The sequence below is a fragment of the Podarcis cretensis genome (assembly GCF_951804945.1).
Source record: "Podarcis cretensis genome assembly, chromosome: 1".
In the NCBI taxonomy this organism is placed as follows: Eukaryota; Metazoa; Chordata; class Lepidosauria; order Squamata; family Lacertidae; genus Podarcis; species Podarcis cretensis.
The window spans coordinates 32306926-32328128 of NC_137170.1; the positions used below are offsets into that span (position 1 = coordinate 32306926).

Here is a 21203-nt window from a genome sequence, read left to right on the forward strand (position 1 = left end):
AAACTTAAAAAAACACCAATACCCAGAATTCTCTGCAGGATAAAATGTGCTTTAAAAGTATGTGTACACAATTGGGTTCCTTGTGTAACCATTGTGTGCTAAACTTTACCGACAGCCATCTGATCTGAATTCAATATTGCTCAGGCCTCACTAAAACTTTTTCTGGGTCTGTCCTAACCCTCCTTTTAAGATTCCCTTTATATTCCTTTGTATGCCAACAACAAAAGGAGGAAGTGTTGGAGCAGAGAAAAGGCAGTTGGGGGAGGGGTTACCTCCATTATCCTTTCTATGGGGATGGATAATTTGTCAGTGGTAGTAGATGCTTTGCATGCAGAAAGTCCCAGGTTCACTCCATATGTGTTTTTTTTTAAAGGATCAGGTAGGTGTTATGAAAACATTCTGCCACAGTACCTGCAAACCTACTGTTAGATCTATTTTTTTTAAAATAATATTTATTACTTTTCCAACAATTTAAACACTACAAAAAAGAAAAAGAAAACAATACAATGCAATACAAAAACACCACACAACATCAACACATCAAACTAACAAAACAAAACAAAAACAATTCAAAACACATCAAACAATTTCGGCGTCCTATCCCTCATTCACTTATTTCCGCGACCTCCTCACACCTCCCTTTTTGTATTCCACTTCTGTTAATTGTTTCAGCAATTCCTTTCCATCTTCCTCTGTTTTCAATCCTATAATTATCTTAACACATTCTAACCTTATTTTTTCCTTTAATACTCTATTAATCTATTTATACTTAATTCCTTATAACATTTCCACTAAAGCCATATAACTTCATTCCAACATTTTTCTAGCATTCATTAATTTTACAGTATTTCCGTAAATAATCTTTAAACTTTTTCCAGTCTTCTTCCACCGACTCTTCTCCCTGGTCTTGGACCTACTGTTAGATCTAAGACCAGTGTAAAGGTAAAGGGACCCCTGACCATTAGGTCCAGTCGCGGACAACTCTGGGGTTGCAGCGCTCATCTCGCTTTATTGGCTGAGGGAGCTGGCGTACAGCTTCTGGGTCATGTGGCCAGCACGACTAAGCCGCTTCTGGCGAACCAGAGCAGCGCACGCAAACGCCGTTTACCTTCCCGCCGAAGCGGTACCTATTTATCCACTTGCACTTTGTGCTTTCAAACTGCTAGGTTGGCAGGAGCAGGGACCAAGCAAAAGGAGCTCACCCCGTCGCGGGAATTCAAACCACCTACCTTCTGATCGGCAAGCCCTAGGCTCTGTGGTTTAACCCACAGCGCCACCCGCGTCCCAATATCATTGTGTACATGTAACTAGACCTTAAGGCTGGAACCAATATTTATCTCTGTGGTGGAACAGAAGTAGTTTCCTTTTTAGTATTACAGTGGCATCGTTTCAGTTTTCTTCAGAATCAAAACAAATTGGTAGGGCATTGAGTAGTAGTGGTGACAAGACAGTTACCATTGCTACTCCCCCCCCCCATTTAATCCAGCAAGTTTTGTGGCTCTAACTCCCTTTTTCATGTTTTTATGTCATTTGTGCTGTTGTGATAGGAATTTTATGGTCTTAGATATATGGTAATGTTCATAACCGCACATACATAGATCAGCACAGGAAGGCTAACCTGGAACTATTTTGATTCCTAAACTAACCAATTGTTTTCTCTGCAAGGTCAAAATGGAAAAAGCCTCCCCATTGTCTTTTCCTTCACAAATCCTGTCTTAAGGGTATGTCTGTGTTTGAATAAGGGTTACAGATAGGTAGCCGTGTTGGTCTGCCATAGTCAAAACAAAATAAAAAAATTCCTTCCAGTAGCACCTTTCTGAAGAAGTGTGCATGCACACGAAAGCTCATACCAAGAACTAACTTAGTTGGTCTTTAAGGTGCTACTGGAAGGAATTTTTTTATTTTGTTTTGAATAAGGGTGTGAGCCTTATCATTACAAAAGACTGGCCAGGCTCCTCAGGAAATCCAATCAAGTAACCTGCTAGACAGGAGATAAACAACAACAGGAGAAAAACAATATTAAAATTTCTGTGATGTAGGTGGGATGTATCTGAGGGGTGGTCTTAGGTTACACCCCTTCTGTGATGAATGTAGATGTTTCTGGGGGTGGTCTTGATCTACAGGATGGGAATTTCAAGTCTTTATAAGGCCTTGCATGCCATTTTTGTGGGTCCTCCTCCTTTCCTGCGAGTGAGGGGAGCACCCTGTTGCAACAGATCAATAAAGATCAAGCTTACCAGCTGCTTTGCTTCTCAATATTCTCTGGTTGGCCTCTGTTATTTTCTCCTACCAATAGGGAACCTATGTAAGGACTCTATATGGGCTCTTGGATACCCCATAAGGGAAAAGGGCATATTTTTGTTTACAACACTGTATTGTAACCACCCCCCCCCCCCGAAATCTGATATGGTAAAAGGTAGTACAAAAATGTTGTAAATAAAGGGCTGCATTAATGTCCAGGTGTATTGCTACTTCCATACTAAGTAAACTAACTTTTACAACAGTTCCAGCACTGCTCCTGTTGTAGGTGTATGCATGGACATAGCCAGGATTTTTGTTAGGTGCCGGGCAGGCCTTTTGTTTTTTTTGGAGGGAAGAACCTGTTTGCTATGTATTTTTATTAAATTTTATTGATGGGGGGCAGCTGCCGCACTCTGCCTATGCCCCTGGGTGTATGTATTTTATATGCTATCAACATTCAACTATCGAACACAGGTTGAGGAACGTTTTTCATCCTGAGGGCCTTATTCCCTTTGGGGCAATCTTCCAGGAGCCACATGTCAGTGATGGACAGGGCTAGAGGCAAAACTGGGCAAAGCAACAAATGTAAATTTTACCTTTGTATAGGAGGCTAGTTTCTGCACAGTCTCACCCTTCTCCATCCTGGCAAGCAAGTGGCAATATTCGAGTTAAATGACACATACCAGCCAGGCAAAAACACTCAAGGGGTGTGTGAAGCAGGGGTGGCGGCTGTGGAAATTCTCAAGGTCTTGGAGGCCTTGCCACTGGCCATGCAGAAGGTTAAGAGGAGCTACCTAAGTGAGCACATCCTGGCAAGGCCAGCATGGGAAGAAACCACATGGTTCCTTTTACTCACATTAAGGCGTGACATTATTACCATATTTCAATGGCTCATTTATGAGTCAGATTTGAGTCCTACAAGTCATTTTCTGTCTCCCTGTGTTGGGCATTACAACTCACTCAAGAAAAAGGTTCTGGAATACATACGCTGGAGTATACAGAACAAACCAAAAACTGCTTTAAAAATTCTTTATTTTCATAAAATGCATACGTAATCAGCAAATGTTCCTATAAATTAAGCTTAGCAAGTACAGGGCAACACTGTAGCAAACAATCCTGTTATAACAGGAATAATAATTAATCTGCAATTTTAGTGAGTGGCTTTCAAGGAAACACACATTTTCACTTTATTGTATGTAACAAAACAAAGCAATGCAAAGTGCTGTTTTGGGTGTGTGCAACACTTACAAACGACTCAACAGTAGTTGTTCTTTAGTATTATATTGCCAGCATCCTACATTTAGGTGGCACAAGAGCTTCTGTTTCACTTGATTTTTTTCAAGTTTTCTTGTTTCTCAAGTTTATTTATTACTTACATTTATAAACTACTCACCATCCTGTAGGATGATCCCAGGGCAGATGATGCACAATAACGCAATAAATTTAAATGTAATTAAAATGGCACTAAACCCATAGAAACAGTCCAGTAGCACCATGAAAAAAAGCTGTACCCACTCAACTACTTCCTAATGCCTCTGTGAAGAGAAATGTTCTAAAATCTATCAACGGTGATGGGTCTGCCTTCTCACCCGAGGGAGGGGGAGAATTCCACACACAGCAGCCCCCATAGGCGGCCTTATCTTGCATCACCACATAACAAAGCCACATTATTTCCCCTTCTTTCCTTCCTTGATTTGTCAAGTTCCATAACAGTAGTGCAGAAATACTTTGGGAGTCACAGAAGTAAAAGACACCATTGTGGATAAAGCAACTGCTGCTTTGTCCTACTTTTTTTGCCAGGTAAGGCTAGCAGGACTAGTTAAAAAGAAAAATTTACTGATGCAAAAATGAACCAAGGGTCTAGAGTAACCAATGATGTGGGAGAGGAAAAGGCCTCTTACCTTTGGTGTGCCAGTTGACTTCTAAGTGGCTACAGCATGGTTCAATGTGGGTAAGTCACCTTCTGAACTTCCACTGAAACCACTGTCTTCTAGACAGTGTGAAGTAGAGAATAGCGTATTGGACTGAACCAGGGTTTCAACCCCTCTTCAGTTGCAAAGGTCATTGGAGGACCTCAGGCCAATCACACACAGAGTTTAATCTCTTGCACAGGGTGGTTCTGAAGATAAATGGAATAATCCCTGTACTCTTCAGAGGAACAGGGGGATACAAAGGTGAAGCACGCATGCATATAGTGTCAAGGTAAAGGGTCCAGCTTAGTTCCTTAAGCATTTAATGAGCAAAACAATTCTTATTAGAATCCAGTTCCTATTAGAATATAGACTTTCCCCATGGCTTACATTTAAGATACTTTAGATATCTTAATTCTGCCACTGACTGGGGACATCAGGAGAATGTGTGAATGCATGCATTGCAGAAAATATTCACATATATTTTGCTAAGCATTTCCTGGTTTTAAATTTTAGCCAGCATCTAGGAGCAGTATTTCTTCTTCTTCCTGGGACTAGAGAAGAATCGCACGACAAACGCAACAAACAGTACTGAAAAATGTCATATCAGTGAATTCACAGTATTTGACAGCCTCTCAGAGTATACTGAAGTATTAGAATAAAGGATAAATAATAGAGTAAGAGGGAGAAAAGAGAACTGCACCAATAAGCTGGAATATCCTTCTGGAGATACAATTTCCTGAGATTACGCTTTATTGTGTCCAATATAATGCAATAGAAGAAACATTACAAGGGACATAGTAAGGAGTAAATTAATTGAGATTTTACTTTGCTGTTAGTTAAAAGTAGGCTAGCAAGTCATTCCCAGTTTAGTCGAGTGTATTCAATTCAGAGAGAAAATGTAAAGTGGATCAATAAAAACTGGGAAAAACAAGAAGTCAAGACTTGTGCAAAGAAGCATCATTGGGCTTTAGGGCAGATTTAAGTGCACAGATACAATGCAAATACTCAGTTGAGTATGGGAACTGCCTATACTGAGGAACGCCATGTGAACTGATGTAGTGATGTAAATTTCTGCCTAGGACTTGCACTGTGATGGCTCTTTCCCACATGCAAGCCATCACCTGATGCCGTGATCCTGGACAGACATATATGCATGTATATAAACTCTTTCAGTCAACTCCCCAGCCTCCAAAATTCAGCAATCTGGAAGCAATAGGTTTCTGGAAAAAATGACAAGTTTATTTCATTATGTTCAAATGACAAACTACATTTTAATATTACATTCCCAAGCCTCAGGCTCAAATGGCTATGAGGACATCAGAAGCTTTTGCTGTTGTTTTCAATTAACTGCAATTTATTGTTCAGGAGTGCCTTACCTTGTATACTCCTCCCTGGTCACTTCAATCCTGGGGATAGCTCAATTGGTAGAGCACAAGACTCTTAATTTCAGGGTTGTGGGTTTGTGCCCCATCTTGGGCAAAAGACTCCTACATTGCAGGGGCTGGACTTCATGCCCCTCGTGGTCTCTTCCAACTCTACAATTCTATGAGAGACACTCTTAGTAGTGCCATGTGATTCCAAGGTTCATCTTATGTTCGTTTAAGTGTGGTAGCACATGGAATTAGAAATGTCCTTCCAATGAACATTAGGAAGGCACCTAAAGTATTGACATTTAGATGCCTGCTTAAAACTCACCAGTTCATCCGGTCTTTCTCTGAAGTCTAGTTATGTTGGTGTATTAATTTGACCTACTGATTTGTGATGCATCTTTGTTTTATGGATGTGATATTATTGTTCGCCACCCATGTATTTTTCTTGGTGATACAGAAAATGCTAAACAAACAAACGAATGTTTCGTTCAAACCTGAAACTGCGGTTAATTTTAAGCGTGGTTTACGGAAACAAGCCCAGTTCATGAGCCATGGCTTGAAGTTCGCTTGTTTCCTTAAACCATAACCACTTTATTTGGGTTCAGACATAAAGCTAAACTGTAGTTTGTATGTTTTCAATTCTCTTTTTATCTATCACAACAGTGCTGAAGGCACTGATTTTGCTGATGAATCCAAAGCTTGTTTAATTAACACTAAATTATGGTATCTGAATGAGGCCATTAGTTCTCACATTATGCTTCTTAAAGGAATTTAGAGGATAATTTCTGTTATCCTAAACCATGTATGTATGAGGTACACGGACTATGGCACATGTATAGGCTTTGTGTACGCCATGATTTCACAGGAATGCAGTTAGGAGCAGAATGTGGTGGTGGATACAGAATCTGGTTGAGTGTCTCAGGTTATTTTTCAAAAAAGCAAATCTCTGGTTTTCTGGATGAAATCCCAAAAGCCAGAGGCTAAATAAGATTTTCAGAGGTTGTTGTTGGGCTCAAAATTTCTCATCCTCTTCATGGACTGGTAAAAAAAGCAATATTATGCATAAGAAGCCATCGTCGTAATTATTTCTGTCTTTATTCATCAGCTTATCCCACAAAGGGTTTATGTACAATATAAAGAAGTATTTTTTTTTAATTACACACAATACTCTTTAGTACAGACTACACACAACCCTGGGTAACTGAGAGTTACTTTGCTAGAACGGCTCTACTGTGTCTCCTGTTCAACTTATATTTCTTTTACTGTAGAAACTGATTTTAAGTTAATGTTAAACTTCAACTTGGAAAAGGATGTCATGGAAAAGTATGTTTACACCTCCATCATGTTCTGTACACCATGTTCTGCACATCCTTCTGCTTCATAACTACACCTATGTACTTACCTTATTTGCATATGATCCCCACTGTCAGAACAGCATCCCGCCAGTCATGATGCAGGTCAAGAAACAGACAAAATGGGGTTTTCCCATTAAACAATATAAAGTATTTATTTTGTAGCTCCATTCATAACACAGCAGTGGGATTTATCTGCACTATTAAATATTTTAATTGAAATTAATATTATCTCCTATGCTATATAACAGGTGTAACCATCCTGCCAATTAGACTTAATGAAGAACCATTCTAGTGGAGCACTTGTTTATTGAAAGAATCAAAACACAACTTGGGACGACATCAGCAGAGTTCACTACTGCAGCTATCAAATGTCACAATTCAGCCTAAGGCAATCCTAACGACCGCTCATTCCATTATATGTGATTTGTAAACATAATAGTGTCTATTTTTGAAAGAGCAGTTCCCAAAGAATGCAAGCTGCCATGGTTATTATAGATGCATTTGATCATGGACTCCCATGGTTAGTATCAATATGCATCAAAGTATCATACACAGTGAAGTCAATGTATGGCGAAATCATCCTCATCCTCAGCATGAGGATCATCCTTGTCTTCTCCTGCTTTTGGTCACAGAGTCTGGAAATAAGTGATACAGTGTTGTATTCAACAGAGAACTAAGGTGAACATCCCATCAGTTAAAGGATTCCTCCTTGCATAGCGGGAATTCCTCCTGTCCCTCTGTGCACCTCCTAAATCTGTTCTGGAGGTTCCCCAAACACTTTGGAGATTTGTGGACAGGGCAAGGCATGCACAGAGGGAGGGAGGGAGGGAAAGAAATCCCATTGTGCTGGTACAAGAATTTGAGTACTGCCCACACCGTCCCTATGGAGGTACCATTTGTGTAGCTGGATGCTGGTCACACCCAATTTTGGAATAAGGCCCTATGCTGTAGGAGGCAGCACAATCAAGAGTGAAGCAAACTGTAACCGAATATAGAATATACACACTCAAAAGTAGTTGGGAAGAAGGTGAAGGGTGGAACCAGCATGACACGTGAGAAAATGTAAGGGGAAGAAGTTGCAGTGTGCCTTCTCCAGCCCCAGGTAAGTAACTGTAAAAAGATTTGTAAATTTGTAAATTTACACAGCAGTCAATGTATATTACCCTATCACATACACTCTGGCGGCTCACAACTCCCGCAATTATAAAACTATAGCCCCCAAACTAATGAAAATATAGTAGAGAGAAAAAAGAAGAAACTAGAGAAAGTAACATGAGAGAGAAGGGTGTTGGGGTTGTGTTAGTGCAAATCAATAGGAGCACTCATGCTTAAAAACTGAAATAAAATCAACTTTTCTGCCAGATTAAAACAAATTGAATGTGAAAGACACTTTGGTCAAGTGATATGTGGGGAAAAGGCTGGATTTTTGTGTGCAAGGATACTGGTTTATCCATCTCTGTATTGCAAAAACCATTTGTCAGAATTGGGAGAGGCTGTGAAAACATTGGACAGGTGTCTGGAGCAGTGATGGACTGGATGCGAGCCAATAAACGGAGGCTGAATCCTGATAGGATGGAAACACTTGGGTGTTTTCCACGAATCAGAATTAGGTGTATACCCTTTTTCTGGGAGATGCTGCACTCCCCCTGAAAGATCAGCCTGAGAGTGCTCCTAGGTCCCAACTTGTCACTGAAGTCTCAACTGGCTTCTGTGGCTAGGACTGCTGAAGCCCAACTTAGGCTGGTTTGCTGGCTTTAGCCGTTCCTGGGCTGGGATAGTCTGCCCTTTGTTGTCCATGCTCTAGTAACCTTCTTGGAGTATAGGTGGCGGCCATTTTAGGTGTGTTCAACTGACACGCGATCGTTGACACGCAGGTTCTTTTGAACCCAAAAGAAGGCGGAATGAGGGCGGAACATGTTTATAGACACTCTGCCAACATGCACAAGGGCCAGGAGTGGAATTCCCATGAGAAATGGTCACCACCGGTACTTGACGGTCCAGGGGCTCCAGGGGGTGCAGAATGAAACTGCTACGTTAACAAGCAGGGCAGCCGGATGGGACCGTAACAACAACAATAATGGTACTCAAGTGGTATGTACCAAGTCATTGATCAAAGCATTCCACCCTCCTACTCAGGAGTGTACCAGTGAATTATAGTATTGACAACATTTCCCCACACTACTCATTTTAGGAAGCCAGACAGATATGGGAAGTATTCAGCGTTTCTCATAAACACCTCATTCCAATCTCAAAGATCAAGGAGTCCACTAACTTTTAATACTAAGCTGATAGTAAAATGATGCAAATTGCTCTTAGTGAGGGCAACCAATGTGCCATTTACACAAAGAATATTGGATACATTATTTAATACCTACCCTGTTTTTCAATTACAATTCTACAAAGCTGTGACAGATAATTATTCAGAAGCTGAATAATTATCACTTTGAGGATGTCAAACATGTGGAATGAAAGCCTCCAGAAATTACTTTTATAATTCAATAGTTTATTATTTTTTTGCTACTATTCAAATAGTCATCAATGACCCAAGTACATGGGTCCTATTGAAGTACATGGGTCAAGACAGCCTTTTCAGAAGTGGTGCCCAAGATCTGAACAGCCTCCCAAGGGACAGCTGACTCATCCCTCTTCTGCTTTTAGATAGACAGTGAAGATCGTTTTATTGCAACAAGCTTTTGTAGATTATTTCCCTCATATTATTTCATCCTGTCAATGCACTTTTAATCCATTTTCAAGACTGTCATGGTTTCATTTATTTCATCATTTTTTCTGACTATAAGTTCTCTTGAAAATCATTGTTAGAAATGCAGGACATACATGCTGAAAAATAAAGCCAAGGCAATGGGTCTCCCACGTGGTCTGTCTACAACTGTTCTTCAGAGGCATTCCATGAAGTCTCAAAGAAAGTAAAAGGAAAAAGAAAAGAAAACTATGAAAAATAGGTGTCACCCTTGTTGGTCCATTGGAATATCCATTACATACTTCCAGTCATATTGGTTCAAGTAAATACTATTCCAATTGTTCGTCTCTTTCTTCCCCTTCTTGCCATTTCTCCCTTCTTGCAAAAGGGGGTGTATGGGGTGTTAGGGGAGGGGCAGGACCTGGGGGGGGGAGACACATCATGCTCCGTCTGGGGTAGTTTGTCCATCTTTGGTCCCCACCTTGCATTCAGCTCTCACCTGTGGCTCCTAGAAGCTGTCAGCACAAGACCTGGAAATGGCTTTGACTGGCCGGATAAACCAGGTGAGGGTAGTTGATGGGTCTCAAACCCTCGGTGAGTTAGGGACTTCTCTTGCATGTGAAGACAGGCTCCAGTGGATTGAGTGGACGAGACCAATAGTGGGACCAATGGTCAAGAAGGTGGGTTCTGTATGTGATGTAGAGGGAAGTGAGGGGCAGATGGGGCTTGTCAATCTAATGCAGCACATCTGGGAGAGGGAAAACCCCTAAACATCAGCTTCCTTGCGGGATATCTTCGGGAGAAGAAAATTCTAAGGAGGAAACCCTAAACAAATCTGGAGTGGAGTCTCTAAGACAGCAGGATGGCATCTTGTATGTCTCTTTCCGGCAACTCCTGCAGCCAAGCTGGTGCAAAACGTATTGCTCTGCTTTCCTTTGGACCACATAAATGAGGCCGAGAGGGGAGTCTTGTTGTCTTGGCAGCCCAGGACCTTCATATATGCTGCCCACGCTTGTGCCCTGGAGAGGTCACTTTGGTGTTGCTTATGCAGCAGTTTGACTTCATCCTCAGGGGCGCACTCCACTCTCTCGCTTGAGATACAGATGCAAACAATCACTACATATTGTATGTGTGGCAAGTTGTCCATAGGTGGTGCTATCAAACCATAGGAGTCAGGGAAAGGTGAATGAACACATAGAACAGGAATAGAAGAATTGCAACCACAAATATATAAATGACTCCACATAATGTAATGAACTATAATATGACGCTTGGTAGTATCAAAAGGCACCAAAGTTGTGACTGAAAATGATGGTAAACCAGCCATTAAAGTACAGTACAATTACTTATATCCAGATATAGTATGACAGGAAGATTCAGACCTGAGTTAGACAAGATGCAGTGAGAATCCTAAGTCTTCCATTTCCCCTCCTTCATTCTGCAAAAGAGCAGTAAGCCACAACAGCCAGCTTAACTAAGTACCATGCGGAAGTAAGTTGGTTTATATATGAAAGGCATCACTACATAAAAACTCACAATTCAGTCACCTCTGCAGAGTTCAAACATGAGATTCTCTTGAGCATCTTTATCTGAAAGATCCCGTTATTATTCCAGCAATGTAGGTTCCCTTTGCCTTCTCAAAAAATTGTGAGTTTCATTTAGAAACAAAGAGTGCAACTCTTGAACTTCATAAGGTCACAAGAGCTTCTAATTTCCCATGTCTCCTCGTAATTACTGTGAAATGCAGGCCCACAAATAGCTTGCCAAATAATAAAAAGTCACAGTGCGACAAAATAGGAAAGTATACATATGAATAAGCTTTTGTAGCCATTTAACATTCTGCACTGTATCCAAATATTCTATTGTTCATTCTGGGAACAGTTTCCAAATTATACATAATTAATCAGACTAGAAAATGTCAAGTAAACAAATATATTACAATGATAAACCATTCATTAAATACTAAACAGTGGCCCTCCTTCAATACAGCAAAAAATGCCCTCATCATTACTAATGTACCCATGAATAAAAATAATTTGCTAGGCAATCACAAACTCATTGGCTAAGAAGAGTTAATGAAGCATCTTTCAAGACCACCACCCTTTTTCTAAAAGAAAACTAAAATAGCAATGGTCTCATTCAAACGATTTGGCACCTTCTCCATCCATATAATTCATAACACAAACCACTGAATTGGAACTCGAAAAGGACAAAAGCAGTTCACTGCATTTGTTCGTTAGCAAGCATGCAAAACGGAGCATGTAACAAGACAGAGAGAACATTGTATGTAAAATCGCTTGACCATCCTCCCTGAGGCAAATCATTTTCTCTTCAACATAAAATAAAGCCTTCTTCTTCGGACAGTTGAAATGGCTTTTAATCTCCATGCACACACTAATGCTTTCTGGCATTAGTGTGCACATTTAATTTTGTGTGTGAAGAATAAAATTGTTTTGAACAGGAAGTTTATAAGGAAACACAACATGTTAATGACCAAGGGCTCCGACATTCCGCAAAGAGTTGAAGGGATCATCTATTTAAGCAAACCACACAAACACACACACACACACACACACACACACACACAAAATAGAGCAGCCTATATAATATATGGTCGACTAAGTCATTCACTAGGTTCGTAGTGAAAGTTTATTGTTCTGTTTTCTAGTACAATAAACTACAAAGTTTGTACAGTAAAAAATAACAACAGCCACAAAGCAACAATGCACTTGTAATGCTGACATTCTGCGACAGTACAGAAGAAGAAATGTCCATGGCCTCATCTTTCCACTCTACTGCACGCATAAAAGCTAGAACTACTAATTTTAACACAAAAACCTTTCACATTTAGATGCAAGCTCCATATAACTCGGGGGTGCTGGATATCACCAGGTAGAATTCCAAGGAATGCAATAGGGAAGAACACAAAAAAAATGAAGTTTCGAAAGAAAGGAACCGCACAACTCTCCAGAGGGCGAATGACAAGTTCCACGTCACCCTGTGTTCAGTTCTCATCAAAGCAAACTGCCTGCAGGGAAAAGGAAACTGTTACAGAAAAGTAGTTAAGTTTTGGGGACTGTGAGAAAAAAGCAGACTGCTGATCAGTAGTCAGGCTTTCCCTCAATTTTTTGAACTGTGGCATTCCAATTCCCTCCAGCTACCATGCATCATATAGAGGAGATTGGACATCAAACAGACATGCACAACTGACAAGTCTATCTATGCCCTAATGTCCAAATTATTACCGAGCAGAGAACGCTATCATTGTTCATTCTTTAGGTCATTCTCAAAAACTCACCAAGACACAGGAGCTCTTACCTCATAGGTAGAAAAATTCTACTTGACAAATTGCGTCAGATGTACTTTGTGCGATTGAGGGCTCTCTCAGCAAAATGACCACTTTCATCAGTGATTTTCTCCCAATCCGTTTGTCCCACCACAAAACCAATGGCCCTCTTTCTGTCTGCATCCTTTTTTTCTTCAAGGTCTGCCCACCTTACCTACGAAGAACACAGCATTGGGATGATACTCAGTTCCAGAAAACGAAGCGAGACATTTTTGCCAATAATACGGTTTTGTGCTCAGCGAAAGCTTCGGACAACTTAGAAAAAGGGAAGGCAACTTTACTGGTTCAGCATTCTAGAAGGCTCAAAGATTTGCGGCCCTCACAAGTTTGCAAGTAGAATTTATTTAGTGTCATATTTATTTATTAAATTTAGATCCCACATCTTCTTCCGAAGAGCATAGGAGCTAGTGCTCTGAATGTGCAAAGCAGGGAGCCTTTCACGAAGACTTTTGCCCCCTCTTCAGCAGATGCGAAACTGTTCACAAGGAATTCGCTGGGGGAAAAGAGTGAACCTGTCCCAGTTGCCAAGACAAGAGAGATGACATTCCTTCGCTCGGCTCCATTTGCGTTTAGTTTAGTAGTTGGGCAGGAAGGGGATATGTATAAAGATGCACATCCAAATGTGGGTCTTACTCCCGTAAGGGAGTGCAGATGATGTCCAGATGTGATTCTTCTATTTGCATGGCATTACTTTCAATGGGATGCATGGGACAAGGAAACTGCCAGCACACTGTAACAAGTTGTCCAGGCAACGAGGATGTGCTCCCTTCCCACCACAACGGATGCAGGTGCGAAAGTGAAAGAATATGTGGAAAGAAGTGCAGGGTTTTTCCTGTGTCCCCACACCCTCTTCCAATGTTTGGCACAAAAAATCAAACATCATTAAAATTTGGCTTAGCACTAAGTGGAACCAATCCTTCTTCAGGGAACCTGTACAAACTTCAGGACAGCTCTAATGTGTGTACTCAAGCCATACTGCAAATCTACCAAATACCTCCATATTTTCCATTTCCCTACTTATTTACTGTTTCCTCATCTTCTTACTAAGTAGCCTCTGCTGCCTTTAGCTATAAATGTGTACTACTAAGCTTTGCTATTTTCCCTGTTTTTACAGGAGCATGACAAGATATGGATTTTTAGAAGAAAATTTCGAGAAGAGAAATTGAATCTAATGGACATTAAAATGAAAGCAATGGCCCCACAGTGCTTCCAGACATAGATTAGCTGAACTAAACATATAGTTCATGCTTTAGGGAAAACTTTCTGGGTGAGACCCTCTGAGACATTAAACCAAAATTACTTTATTACCCTCTTCTTTCCAGGTTCAGAAGCACGGGTATCATAATCATCTGGAAGCTGAAGATAATCTTCCATTCTGCTGGCAATTGCTTCCCAATCACGCTTCCTCTTAGCACCAGTTCGCAAGCCATCCAATTTGTCTGAGAACAAACATACAGCCTCAGGGTTAAAGGGGAAAAGCACACTTGTGTAATGCCCAATACAAACAAGATGCATGGGAATGCTTTCAGAAGGGCAAGCTGCTATCTTATAGCAGTGATATATGCAAGTTCTTGGGTGTCTTCATGAGCAAAATGGCAAAACCCATTGTCACTTTTTTGAAGAATCAATCTGTGATGATCTGGGAGAAAAAATTGTGCTGGATAATCATACAACAGGCCATATAATGTAGTGATACCTGAACATGTTTTTGAAAACGATACAAATTTAAATACTAAAGGAAGTTTTTAATACCTTGTGTTATGCCAACGCTGTGGCAAATGCGTACCAGTGCACCTGCCAGATATCTACATTTATTTTTGAAAGACTATAAGACGGCTTTTGAACTGCCTGTGTTGGAGTCAAGTACAATTAAACCCACAAGCAGTTTCTCACTTTCTTCCTTTGCTTGAACGGATATGACTGTCCTCATGTGAAGTTCAGTATTACTGTTCTAATAAACTTTTGGTGTGGTCAATTTTTCCTGAACATTAATCTTTAAAAATGTGTATTATTAGGAAGCAGTTGCTATTGCCGAGAAGCAAACTGTTATGAATAGGTGAAATTTGTGTCAGAGCTCACAAATATTTTCTATATACATAATTTGCTCACCCTCCCCCCCCCCGGTTCATAATGCACTACACAATTCAAATAACGTACTACACAATTTAAAATTATTTACACCAAACTATTTTAAGTGTACAACAGTATGTTTAATGCTGTAGGTTGTCTAAATGGTTCCCAGAGATTGCTATTAAAAATTAGCAAACCTCAAACTATCTGTTTGTAGACAGAGCTTTGCCTTGCCTATTTGCCAGAAAGCAGAAAATATCAATTTAAAGAACTGCACAAATTAGCTTATTTATTAATCCAGTGAACCAAAGTAGCAGCTATATCTAATTTAACATCAAATTACAAAAGAATTTTCTGTAAATCAGAACAAAAGTGTTAAGTATTAAATAAATTCCATTCAAATAATCTAAACGCCATTTTTCTATTCTTGCTGGAACTACTTCCAGCCTGAATGATGATAAATGCTATAAAATTTACATTATTTGGAAGGATAATATTTATCTGTTATTTAGCTACACTTACATTAACCTGTTTTTAAAAGTTAAACATGTTAACTATATCCAATTAAAAATGGCAGTTACAGCTCCAAAGATACCATCTGCCAGTAGTCAGATATAAGTATTGTTAACATTCTGCAATAATAGAAGTGTTTTGAAATCTGAGTGTTATGCTCAACATTGCTCAGGAAAAAAAAACATTTTCTATCAAAGAGTCTAGAAACAATTAATGTATAAATGCCATGTTAGCAGATATCTTTACATATTCATTTAAGATTAGAAGTATATAAGATATGTTGGAACTTGTAGAAAAGAGGGCCAGGAGCCAAAATGTGCTTGTGTATACGTTGCAGATTTTTCTTTCCATATGTCATTCTTCAATGTTGCATGAAAACATGTTCCAGAACATCACCCCATCTTCAAAGCAACATTGGGGGTGGGGCTATAGGAGGGGAGAAAATTGCTGCAGCTCATGCAGCTCCTTGGACACTCATCCAGGAATCAAATTGTTCTGAATGAAAGCATAAACTGGCATATCTGATCATCAACATAGAAGAGTTTATTCCCTCATTCAGGTGGGATATGAATCATGTATGCAATAGAAAAGTGAGAAAGAGGTACTGAACAAAAAGTCCTTGTTCATGCAGCAACCTGTTTCATAATATTTTGTTCCGTTTCACGGTGTATTTTTAAAATGTGATGTAATTTTAAAAGGTATTACGGCACAATTTCTCCTGCTTATTTCCAATATGGAAGCCCTTCAAGCTTCTGATCAAATGCCATTCACATTGATATGGCTGTATTTTTTTCTGACCATGATGCGTATGTCTTATACAAATATGCTATAGTGAGTAAACGTCTGCTTAAGCTTTTTTCTGTAGTTATTCCACAAGCACATCCATGGAACAATGAGGATTCCAATCACTGAGGTTTTTTCACTGCTTTAGTGACCTCGTTGCATTGTTATGTGTGGTGTTCTTTCTGTGGCCTGCATTTAACTTCTTTGTAAAATAAATTTCCACGAGGAAAGAAAAAAGTGATGTGAACCTTAAAATGCAAAATTCAACAAATACTTACCTCAATAAACATAAAATAAACAAAGAACAGCTTAAGATATAAGGTGCCAATAGTGATAGCCATTTCACACATCATTTTTATAAAACAGTGGAGAAGAACATTAGATCTATGTTTTCCATGAAGTCTGATTTGGTACCAAAATAACGTGGAAAAAAATGAATGAAAAGAGTCACTGCAGATGTGAAGTTGTTAGATGGACTCATGATCACTTAGCAGCAGTTACATTTTTAGCTGAGGTAATAATTCATTTGGAAGCAGGTATGCAAGAAAATTTCAGGCACATAGTATTCAGATGAATGCCAATGCAGCATTTTATGTTATAGGCAACATTTACTACAATAAAAGGTTTAGCGTTTTACATATATCTATGAATCAGGAATCTAACACAGTGACATTTCATTGAGGTTTATGAGGGAGCACTCACAGCGGCAAACATTTGGATCATATCGCAACATTCAACAGCATTTTGTTTCAGAGCAACTTGGGATGATGAGCAGTATTCCTACACTACCTAAATGATTTTCTTTCTAAGTTGCCCTCGTAAAATAACTTTCACCAGGAGGGATGGGAGGTGGGTATGTCAACTATGAATATCGCTGGCCATGGTACTTCTGGTATGTTAAGTTGGGAACGGGAGGGACTGTGCTTCTGTTCCTATGTGACCAATCAGTTCTGAAAGGTACTCTGCTCCATGGAATTTATGCTACAGGGTTCCAAAAATATCCATCTTGAGTTCTTTGCTGTGTAATGTGCATCTGAAATGACTGAGAGAGGTCACTGGCAGACCTGGTCTGAATTGCCATCAGTATTAACATTTGACACACGATTCTCTTTCCATCTACATCAAAATAGACTACAGAAGCTCTGAACATGTGTTTGAAATTGGGAAAGAGGTTGGAAAAATAAAGATAGACCTTCTGATTAGATTTAATCAGATGAAAGGTTAAACATTCTTTTTGTCAGAGTGGTCAACCAGACACTTCAGGGAATCCCACCAGAATGGCATGAGGCCAAAAGCCCCACCCCCACCCCTGTTGCTGGTACCCAGGAACTGGTAGCAAGAAACACTGCCAAGTAAGACTGAAGTACTGTTGGCTGGTGATGTAGCTGAGCAAGAAAGGATTTGGACAGTTCTTGGTGGGCTTGAATTCACCCTAAAGGATTGGGTTTGCAGCCTGGTGTTGTTAGGTCTGGTCTTGCAGATAACTTGAGTACCCTTCATGGCTCATAGCACCTTTTAAGCAACCTCACTTGGTACACAAACCGTGGTCATTTTTTTTTGAAAAACAAGCTCTGACCAGAGTTATGTTATGCATGCCTTGATAACCTCCAGATTAGATCAGTGCTATTTGCTTTAAGTGAGATATCCTTTCAAGATCATCCAGAAACTTCAAATAATTTAGAACAAAGTGGCAAGTCTTACCTAGAATCGATAAGACTAATAGAAGGAACATTCTCAACAGCACTTAAAGAGGTTTCCTGTCTTCCAATTTGTTTCTAGGCACAATTCATGATGCTGGCTCTAATTTATAGAGCTCTAAAGCATTGGCTTGGGGCCAGGTTAGCTGAAAAACCGCCTATTCCCTAACAAACCTGCCCAGTTATTGTCTTCACAGATTCTACTAAGCATGCCCCTACCTTTGAGTTGACATGGAGGGCAACATTGGTGGTGCCTTCTGGCTCATTGCACCATCTGTAGAGCTCCCTCTAATGTCCATTTGCTTAGTACCCTCCTTCGACCACTTTCAAGATGCCAGCTAAAGGCACTGCCTCTTTGCACACCCTTTATTACCTTTGCTTTCATGGCTGTCTTAAAACTGCTTTGAGAGATTGTTAAAATTGCTTCTAACCCCCATCACCCCAATTGCCGACAGTTATGTTTCGACAATGGACTGAATTATTTATTTACGTGAATTTCAATACCCTTGGAAGCTGCCTCAAATCAAAGCTGAGAGCTGAAGCACTAACATTTTAAAAGTAAATTAATGTAGGACTCTTCCTTACGTAAAAAATGTTACTGCTGGAGGTTTTACATACAATGTTCTTATAAGACTATTGGTTTGTTCACAACAGTCACATAAAGACAAATTGTGCCTCTACAGTGAGTATGTGACCCCAACATATCAGTTCATGAACTTATCTACACACACCTTATTTGGTGTCCACCCAACCATAAGGGCAACACGGTAAGACAGATGTTTCCTACCATTTGTTACAGAGCAACAGTTAGAAATTACAGGAACCCCCAGGTACAGAGTAAGAAAGGGATGTTTCCTATATTATTCTGCCATTTACTCCCCACTGAATGTAGTATGCACATCTGAATGTATTCTATGAAAATCACAATGTACTGCTATCTCCTGTTTCTGCACCTCCAGAATTACCATCAGAAACCTTGGCCACCAGTTCCAAGTCACTAAATATCTAATTTAACCTAATGGACTGAAAGCTCAGGAAACTACTATAATACTGAGACGATAGTAAGGAACACTCTCTGAACTTGAACAGGGACTGAATATGTAAAAACTCTCAATTATGCGTTTGTATATAAAATTAATTGCTGAATGCAAAAGGAAAAACTTACTATAGTTACTATAGTTAGTCAGATATACAAGAGTATATGAGGTCAAAATGCACGCACTGCCATAAAAAAATCATGTAACTATTTACGAACCATGTTAAATCCATCAAGATTTTACACTACGCAGGTATGACAAAATATGACACTGAATTAGAGACAGTAATATATACATTTCTTGCATGTGAAGACTTTATTGGGTAGATTCTTTTCAACTACTTAGCTCTCCAGCATGAGATTTTGGCTGATATTAGGAATTTATGATGCTCTTTTGAGATTTCAATAGCACATCCAACAGAACTTAGCAGCAGAAAAGGTGCCACAACTGAAAAGGCTATTTTATGCAAATAGTACAAGCAATGAAATAGTCTCTTTATACTACACCCTAACACTGAGTATGAGCGTATACACTGTGTGTGTATGTCTTGTGAGCATGCACCAATATTCAAATTCAAACTCTCAAGGGTCACCACACACACTTTGTTTTCCAGCTTATGCTACATACTCTCAATGTAATCCAAAGCAGAGCGATAGCTTCTCAGATAGCATGTTCAATTAATCAATTCTAAATTGATTATGGAAACCCCTTTCCTGTGTTGTATGATTGACACCAACCCAGACTGATATAGATATCTGCTCTACAGTTTAATATAGATGATTTTATTTACTGTTTCAGATGATTTTTTAACTTTAGTATTGCCATTGTGTATTACATTGACTTTTACAGCACTGAGACTGTTGTGATAAAAGACAGGTTATCAGTGCTTTAAATACGTAGACAAATGCTGAATATGCCTGCAGTACCTAAAATCCTGGAAGTTAAAGTTATCATGGAACTTCGGAAGCCGAACGTAATCTGCTCTGGAAGGACGTTCGACTTCCGAAACATTCAAATTCAGAGGCGCGGCTTCCAGCTGGCTGACAGCTAAGCTTTTTGCAGATCAGAAGTCGAACGTTCAGATTCTGAGGAATGTTTGAAAACCAGAACATTTACTTCTGGGCTTTCGACGTTCGGGAGCCGAAATGTTCGGGAATGAAGTGGTTTGAGAACCGAGGTTCTACTTTACAATGAAGGGAATGGGGTACAGTGGTACCTCAGATTACATACGCTTCAGGTTACAGACTCCGCTAACCCAGAAATAGTGCTTCAGGTTAAGAACTTGGCTTCAGGATGAGAACAGAAATCATGCTCCGGTAGCGCGAGGCCCCATTACCTAAAGTGGTGCTTCAGGTTAAGAACAGTTTCAGGTTAAGTACGGACCACCGGAACGAATTAAGTACTTAACCTGAGGTACCACTGTACTTTATTAGTATTTTGTCCAGCAAAGCTTTCAAGACTGATGCTGGAAAGCAGCACTAATGGTTTAATTCAATCTGTTTAACAGAGAAACTGAAAAGTAATGGGAGTTCCTTTATGCCAACATACATCGTATTTTTCAGCATTATGTATATATTATTTCTTTGATTATTTATTTCACAAATGTGCTAATAAAATTGATTTCAATGGTCAGGCCAACTTCCTTTTGAATAAGGTTTATTCCTATGAATCCTATGAAACAAAAGCTGCACTTCTACAAGGCTTTTTGATGCATTACTTAGGCTGGTCAATTAAATTACTGCATTATGGCAGTAGCATAAGAGGAAGCATGCTATTAAATAAGATGGTTGAAAATAAACGTAAGACAGAAACAAGATGAAGTATGGGCTTCATATCTTCACTCAGAAGTATTGAGGCTTAATTAAATGTAAAGAACGAACTGACACTTGATGTCATCACAAGTTGACCAAACTTTCTAGTAACAGTACTTAGACATGCTCGCGGTCATTTGTTGTTCCCAACTATGCTAAAGCAAAGCATAATGCCGAGCAACATATGAAAACTAATCAGTTTAATATAAATGCCCCGTAAATAAAATTATAGTGTAAAGAAGAATATAAATTGATTCTATTATCCTCAGCAGCTCAGCAGGAAATGCAAATGCAACTCACTTATTTGAATGCTAGAATAAAAGTAACATCATTACGCAAACCACACAAAAAGCTACAAGTTAAAGGATT

General features: G+C 39.5%; 1 protein-coding gene and 1 long non-coding RNA gene across 5 annotated transcripts in view; both read right to left on the minus strand.

Moving 5' to 3' along the window:
• Positions 1 to 12208: 12208 nt before the first annotated feature.
• Positions 12209 to 21203, minus strand: part of YLPM1 (YLP motif containing 1) — a 59778-nt gene continuing 50783 nt past the window's right edge. For 3 of the 4 annotated variants that reach the window (XM_079971748.1, XM_079971750.1, XM_079971747.1), the window contains 3 exons: positions 14232 to 14362; positions 12896 to 13077; positions 12209 to 12605 (listed from right to left, as the gene is read on the minus strand). In XM_079971748.1, the coding sequence (XP_079827874.1) occupies positions 12931 to 13077; positions 14232 to 14362 (278 nt within the window). In that variant the 3' untranslated portion in view covers positions 12209 to 12605; positions 12896 to 12930. Of the gene's footprint in view, positions 12606 to 12895; positions 13078 to 14231; positions 14363 to 21203 lie in introns of those variants that run through there. The other variant, XM_079971749.1, reaches the window with a different exon arrangement.
• On the minus strand, positions 16511 to 20542 carry LOC307214366. The gene is made up of 2 exons (XR_013837987.1): positions 20441 to 20542; positions 16511 to 20203 (listed from the first exon to the last, which is right to left on the minus strand). It is a non-coding gene; the product is annotated as an uncharacterized lncRNA (long non-coding RNA).